Raw genomic sequence first — 8,027 nt, forward strand, 5'->3', positions numbered from 1 at the left:
GGAGGGAGAAAACTGAACTGTTAACATCAAACATTTTCAGTGGAATTGGTAGCCCATTCTGTAGTTTATGTATCTGTTTTTTTGTCCCTCAAAACAGGGCATAGACTTCAGCCTCTAGGAGATGGTTTGCAAGGTGGACAGATGGGTAGTGGAGGGGATGGAGAGCGCTGGGGATCGGAGAGGGGACCCAGGGGAAGCCTCAATGAACAGATTGCAGTAGTGCTGATGCGGTTGCAAGAAGACATGCAGAATGTCCTCCAGAGGTTGCATATGTTGGAGACGGTTACAGCATCACAGGTATTATTCATTGAAACTACTTGATTACTCTCTATTAAATTTCCTTTGATATTTTTATTCTTTTTCAGATTAAATTTTCAAACAATATTTTCATAAACTGTGAAGACATTTCAGTTGTATTCTGTAGTTGATTCCAACTTAAAATTCCTTATTGGTATCTATTCTCAGGAACACAATTCAGGACACTCATACATGTGAACAAGCCCATGTATTTTGAGCTAGGAATTAACCACACATTATTTTACTCATTTCTGATCAGAGTAATCTTAGCCGTGGTTATTTATACACATTACACAGTCATTATATAGAGATTCCGTAGTTAATGTAATACATGGTAATTTATTCATCAGTAGATCTCAAAGCATTTTCAAAGGAAGTGAGAAATTATATTAATCTTCCAGACTGGTAAATGTTTGCAGGTAGAACTTCTGGTTCCATTTTCAGTTAGCAAAAGACTGATTCATCATAGCATTCTTTCCCCATGAAGTAATCCAGCTTTCTTGGAATTTCACATCATGTATATGAAATAGGCAAAAGAAGTCTTAAGCAAGTGTAGATACTTATTGATGTAGTGTTTCTTTTTCCTTCTGTTTCAATAGAAGCACTGTATATTCAGAAGAACAGAATATGCTGTGAATATGGTTGAACGAGGAACATAAAAATGTTTGGTTCTGTTTGACTTCCTGATATTTTGATCTACCTGAGAATAAAGTATCCTATGGGATGCATATACTCCAAATCTTAGGCCACTAGGGAAAGGATTTAGTAAAACCGTGTTTTTGCTCTGTCACAACTATTCAAGCATCTGATGTTTGGATATAGAATCATACAATCAACTAGATTGGAAAAGGCCTTTAAGATCATCAAGTTTGACCATTTTCCCAGGACTGCCAAGTCCAACACTAAACCGTGGCACTAAGGGCCTCGTCTATGTGGGTTTGGGCAGCCTGTTGCAATGCCTGACTACCCTTTTGGGGAAGAATAGACTGGTTTTATCTTTCTGATGAAATAGTAAAAGACCCTTCATCAGCAGTTCATGCTCTGCTTGCTGCTCTTACCTAAAGAGAAACAGAAGCTTCTGCTTCACCTTAACATAAATTAAGAAAGACCTAGAAAACTGACTGCTTTGTTTTTGTGGAAACACCACAAGAGTTTATGGGAATAGTCTTGAAAAGTTTCTGGTACTTCTCACTTTCTTGATTGCCTGGAAGATTCTCTTTCCTTTATCCTGTTAGACATGCCTGTAGCTATAGCTCAGGACAGACTAAACCAGTGCTTTTGACTTTGTACAGACCGGTGCTGAAACATGTAATTGTGCAAATTAAGCTACTGGGATTTCTACTCTGGGTTGCAACTGCTGGGACTGGACTAGAGTTGAGAAGGTTGCAATGACAAGTTGGGCAGGGGGGCCTTGAAAAAATGTATAGAGACCCAGTGAGTGACACTTAATGCATTTTTTTAACACAGATGTGATAAAAATGCCAGAAAGAGTACGGGAAACTTAAGTGGTGAAAGGGGGTTGTATGGGGGTGGTTCTATGATACATACAGATTGCAAAGCCTTCATGAGATGAAAAACTTCATATTCTCATTTTTTTCTGAAGCAGAAAAAATTTGGTTGCAGTTTCTTTTTTCATACTTACCAGCCTTTGTTTGTATTTAAAGGCAAAATATGCAACACTACAGTCAAATTGTGAGCCTGCCTCCTCTGTCAAGGTAATAAAATATTGCTTTTTCTATTTGTAAAAAGCAGTGTGAATGGTAAAAAAGATGAGATTAATATTTTATATCTAGCTCTTGATACATGCTTTTTGTACTTTGACTATGAGATAATAATGTGTGTCTGAAGAAGGTATTCGATAGATTAATCTTTCTTTTCTGATCTTACTAGTATTTTCTACTTTGATCCTGTAGCATTTGCAGTAACTGAGAAGTACACATGTGTATTGGGTATGTGCACACAGATTGCTGACTGGAATTTTTTCTGTTTCCCTCAGAAGCCATCATGGTGGCCCTTTGAAATCTCCCCTGGTGTTTTAGCTTTTGCTATTGTATGGCCGTTTATTGCTCAGTGGTTGGTACACGTGTATCTTCAAAGAAAGCGAAGGTAAAGACGCACATTCAGTAGGGCATATATACTGTATTTCAGCTGCTGAAACCAGTATGTAGTATATTGTGTTATTGAGACAGGACATAAAATACTGCCTTAATGGGAAGAAGAGTGCAAGGGAATGCTTTCAATAAGGCTTTGGCAGTGTATCTGAAACATCAGGTCGGTATTGAAATTAGGAGCTTGATAATAACTGCTTTGATAAATCCTATTTCCTTGAGTTTCAGGACACACCTTGCCTAATGTTCCATTGTATGTATCAGGGACTCGTAGCTCTGAAGATACCAGGCTAAAGCAGATTGTAGAGTCCTTGGTATGGTTATAATAGGAAGGTGTATGTTTAAGTCTCAAGAACTCAAGCCAAATGTGCAAAAAGAAATTCTGGAAGCTAGTAGTACCTTCCACTAGCTGGGAATTCTAGGAAGCGACATGTTTTCTTTGCCTTGAAAATTTCTCAGCTTAAGAAAGTAGTGGTTAATTGGTCTTTATATGTGGTATACTGTATATGTGGCAATTTAGGTTAAATCCATGAAACATGATGCAGGAGTATGCACAAGTGGGTTAAGCTTGATAGCTTCAAGTGTCTCCATGACATTCTTTGACCCTGCCACTCCCAATATCCTCTTGAGCCATTTTCACTGTTCCTAGACTCCTTAGTCCCCTTATGCCATTAGAAAATTTATTCCTATCAAATCCTTTGCAGAGTCACATCTGTCACCTTTTTCTTATTTAACATTTACCAGCACCATTGACCTGCTTTGCCACAAGGGCATGTTGCTGGCTCACGTTCAGTTTCCTGTTCACCAGGACCACCAGGTCCTTTTCTGCCAAGCTCTTCCCAGGTGCTGGACTTGGCACTTCCCCTTGCACTTCATGAGGTTCCTGTCAGCACGTTTCTCCATCCTATTGCAGTCCCTCTGGATGGCAGCACAGCCCCCTGGCTATCAGCCACTCCTCCGAGTTTTGTGTCATCAGCAAATTCGCTGAGGGTGCACTCTGCTCCACCATCCAGACTATAAACAAAGATGTTAAACAGGACTGGACCCAGTATCAGCCCCTGGCACACACCACTAATTACTGGCCTCCAACTAGACTTCTGTCACTCGCCAGTCACCACCATCTGGGCCCAGCCCATGGTGATATAAACAAACAATGTCTACAAGGGCTGCTGGGGAGTTACCTTGTCTCAGAGCTGTCGTCAGCAGCATTGGTGTAACTTGCACTGTCTGATGAAACCAGAGATTTCACTTGGGCTTTCAGGCACTTAAACACATCTTCCTTATCTTCTGCACTGGTAAGTGAAGATTTCAATTTCATCAGCAAGGACAAGGGTTTTTAGAATCAATAACAATTTTTGTTTTAGTATCTTACATGAAGCTCCTATGAACTTTTGTGTGGTTTAGCTAATAGCTTTCAAATGGCCATGTTCAATCTCTCTCGATAGTATGCTGGTCTTGTACAGCTTTTTTTGATCATCCATTCTGACCTCTGTAGCTCTCGCAATCATTTCACAGATTCAGTCAGAAATCAGTTTTTGGAAAAGCAGATTTTCCAGCAATTTTTCTAATATATTGTTCTAATGGCTCAGAGCTGAAATGACTACATGGTACATTCTTTTTACTTGGCTTTCTCTATCTTCACCTCTCATCCACTGGGTTTTCCTAGAACTTCATCTACTTGCCAGAGAGCCCATGATGTGTTTTCTGTGGGTACTTTATTGCTATCACCAGGTCATCTCTCAATCTCCTGCTTGAACAAAACAGTTGGAACAACTGGAATCTCATTTTAAAGCTGTTTTCCAGTCTTGGGGTGATTCTGGTGGCTCTCTCCTGAATGCTCCACAATTTATCGACATTCTTTGTGAGTTCTGGACAACAGGATTTGTACCACAGTCCACTAACAGTAATACCAGTATCTCCATGAGACACAGAGATAGTGTAGCACCAGATAGTCCTTGTTTTGTTTACTCATTCATGGATTGTATTAACATGAGATGAGCTTCAGGAACAGAAGCAGCTAAGGAAGTTTCTGTGTTCTTCAGCTTTCCTCTTGGTTTCTGAATAAATCTACCCATAGCCAGAATTTAGGGACTATCATCTGCTCCTGCACCACCTTCCCATCTCTTGGCAGTGGGTACAAAGTTACTCAAGTACACTTAGAGAGAAAATGGAATTGCAAAACAAGAGCCCTTATGTGTTGCCCCAATGCCAGTTTCAGCTTACGCTCTGTAGAGGTGTGTCAGCTTTTAGGCAACACATGTACACAGTGCATATGTTCAGCACATCCATGTATTATTGGTTTTAAATATGTGAACTGTCCTCAGCTAGTCTCTGCTACGAGGTGAGGTTTTCTCACTGTGAAGCTGTGGAGCCATGACTCCTGAGCTCTCTTGCATAATGGAGCAAATTCCATCGAACTGGTGGAAGGAAACGTTCTATAGCCAGCAGCTTTGTGTTTAGCTCATGTCCCTGGGAATGGGCAGCTCAGCTCACTCTTACCACCCTTCTGCAAGGTTTAGGTTTTCTGAGCCTCTTAACCTTATTCCTGTACAGGGAACTTAATGCTGAAAATCTGGGTACTCATACTGGAGCCTTCACTGAGAAAAGCTCAAAAACCTAAGGGCTCTAAACCTGACCACAGATAGAAATGTATTCTTAATAATAACAGAGACTCGTTTAGATTTGGCTCACAATTTTAGAACATTCTGATTGCACAGTGTCTGGAGTCACTGGAAACTCATAAGCATTGCTCTGCTGTGAGCTAGCAAACCACTGACTGGTGTGGTCAGGGACTGACCTGAGGAATTTCCTCTGCAGTTCAGAATTCCTAGTGATACTTTGTGCTCCTCGGTGTAAGCTGGGCCAGCTCAGTACCCTTGCAGATAGTTTTGTAACCTCAGAGGGCAGATTTTCAGGTATCTTTAAGCAGTGTTTTTGTGTTTTAATAGATGGGAAGTCATTCACATGTGGCCATAATAGGCTTGGGTTTTTTAGATGCAAAATCATTTTCTTTGTGAAGGTACATTAAACTAGTATATTTGATTCCTCTTCTAGAAAACTGAACTGAGAACTCATGACTTTGCTTAAAGACTTTTAGAAGACAGCCCTGAAAAGTGCAGGAATTCTGAAGTCTCACAGAATCTTGGAATCTGGGATGAAGTTCCTTCTGTTACAGTAATATTTTGTACTGCCTTTGAGCTAAACATTTAAGGACTAACATTATTCAAACTTGAATGATTCACAAGCTCCTAGGTTACAAATAAATTTAATAATAATTTCATCCTCAAAACCATGTGAACAGTAATTATTTTGGAATATGCTTGTGGATGGGCCTTCAGAAACTACTGGTCTTGCTGCTGTCAGACGATGAAGAGAACATCATCTTTGTAAAAGAGTAAGTGAAAAATATGTACACTGTCACTTTAATATAGAAATAATTTTACAACAACATCCCTGCCTGTTTTTCCACCGGGTTACCTTTTACCAGATGAAAGCACTAACAAAGTATAAATTCAATACATTGTAAGCTGTTGGGAAAACACAACATAGCTCTGACAAATTCAACTGGTTATTTTTGCTGCTAAACCAGAGTGGGGCAAACTTCCATGCAAAGTGGTCAGCACTGAAGTTGGATCCTTTGTTTCTCCTTAAAGATTGCAAAGGAGATTTGGTAATTGGTACGTGTCTCACAAGTTAGAGCCATTAATAGAGAAGGACTGTCAAATACAAGTTGGAAACCAAGTGTGGTACCACATGTAAAGAGACCTATGTAAAGGGGCTGCGCCTTACGTTTGTAACTTTGAGAATTGTGTTCTTGTTGATGACAGCTTGTTTTAACTGAAATATAGTTTAGGCACAAGGTGCTTTAAAATGAGGTGAAAGCTAATGCTGTAAGTATAGCTCTAAGGTTTTAAAAAGCTCAGTGCACTCTAAGTTTTCTGTTGTCAGTTTATGTCAAACTAAAGTAAGATTTAATAGATTAATAAATCTATTAATTAACTGCCTCAATCTATTGTGGACTTTTCCCAAGCCACGTTATAAAAAATACCAGTTCTGATATTTTCTTCGCTTTTATCCTTCTACTTTCTTTCAAAACAAAACTTTTCAGCTCATTTTGGTGCTGATTTTTTTTTTTCCACAGAGTATTTATTACCCAATATACCACGTTACAACTTGGTGAAGTTTACTTGATCAAAGCATGCTTTACACTTAATTTTAAAATAAATTAATATATAAGCAAGTTGTCTAAATCTCTGGAGAAGGGAAATGCACTAAAATTAGATTTGACAGAAAACAAAGACATTGATTTGCTATGAAGAATTACATCATTACATAAGCCGTGTTTAAGATCAGAGTCTTCAGAAATGTCTCCATATTACTGATACGCTTTAATTCTCTACCTGGACTACATATTACAAATAATTTTTGAGGAAAATTATTTTTGTCCTTCCTGAAAATCTTTTCTAGTTTGGAAAACATTTTTCATACAAACTATGCTGTATAAAAATGTAATCATAGAATTAACTGTTTGTTTTACCAGAAAAATTTTAATCTTGTTCTTAGTTAAGTGCAGTTTTCTTTTTTAGTTACTTTTTCCCTTGTCTGATTTTCTTACTGTAAAGCTAAATTAAAGAATAAAATGGTCAGAACCTCTCTGACGGCTGCTGTATACCGATCCAATGGTTTTGTGGGCCAGACATGGGTTGTGGCATGAGCTGTACCAAAAACTCAAGTTTGAACAAAGCTTGTGCTGGGAGGGAAGCTCTGCTGGGACCTGAAGCCGTTGTGGCTGTAGCATAAAGTTCTGAGAGTGAGTGATTTCTTATCATAAAGTGAGAGACAGACATGATTACACAGGAAGGGTGCTCTAGGTTGAAAGTCACTTTAAGAAAACACTCTCCTGACGCACCTCATTCACACGTTTACATGTGGGTGTACAGCTTTCAGAGATGGTACAGAGCATCTTAAAGGTACTGAACTGTATCCATAGCTTCAAAGTATCCAGCTTCCACCAGCTTACACAAATAGCTGTAGTTAATTACTAATCAGAAGAAACTTTACATCTTTCAGCTATATTACAGCTTGTACTTTTGCCTGGAAGTCAGTTGACATTTTAAGTCAGTAAGTAGAGCAAAACCAGCACAACTGAAAGTTAACACTGAACTCCATGTCGAAGAATAAAGTTAGAATTCATTTTTAACAAATATAACACAAAACCAAAACAAAACACAAAAACCAAAGAAACACCCCAACAGGCAAAACCATACCACAACCCCCAACAGTCAACATGAAATTCAATTCCACATTTGCTATAAGGATAAATCCAAGACATCAAGGACAACAGGGTACTGCAAGTCTTAAGTGCTGCTTGTGCAGAATTTAACAGCTCCTGGCAGCAGTGTGGTGGTAACTGGTCACATTAAACATTCTGGTTTGTCAGGCAGCCTATTTACTGCTGTACAGAACTCATGGGTTTGTATTGTATTATACAACTAGGGTAGAACAACCATAATTTTCTTCTAAAATGAAAGTTTTTATACAAAGACTTGAGGTTTTCATAAAACAAAAAGTTAAGATTTTTTTTTTAATGCCCGGTGTTTTAGTGGAGCACCACTGGCTGTG

At 38.8% G+C, this 8,027-nt stretch overlaps 1 protein-coding gene across 2 annotated transcripts in view; it reads left to right on the forward strand.

The window, feature by feature from the left end:
- ACBD5 (acyl-CoA binding domain containing 5) overlaps positions 1 to 7,058 on the forward strand; it is a 29,792-nt gene extending 22,734 nt beyond the window's left edge. For both annotated transcript variants that reach the window (XM_057432666.1, XM_057432667.1), the window contains 4 exons: positions 98 to 297; positions 1,962 to 2,012; positions 2,294 to 2,403; positions 5,460 to 7,058. In XM_057432666.1, coding sequence (XP_057288649.1) covers positions 98 to 297; positions 1,962 to 2,012; positions 2,294 to 2,403; positions 5,460 to 5,472 — 374 coding nt within the window. In that variant the 3' untranslated portion in view covers positions 5,473 to 7,058. The remainder of the gene's footprint in view (positions 1 to 97; positions 298 to 1,961; positions 2,013 to 2,293; positions 2,404 to 5,459) is intronic.
- The last annotated feature ends 969 nt before the right edge of the window (positions 7,059 to 8,027 follow it).

The sequence above is a fragment of the Pezoporus wallicus genome, unplaced genomic scaffold, assembly GCF_028554395.1.
Source record: "Pezoporus wallicus isolate ANWC-B61680 ecotype Strahan unplaced genomic scaffold, APGP_CSIRO_Pwel_v1 scaffold_2584, whole genome shotgun sequence".
NCBI classification, from domain to species: domain Eukaryota; kingdom Metazoa; phylum Chordata; class Aves; order Psittaciformes; family Psittacidae; genus Pezoporus; species Pezoporus wallicus.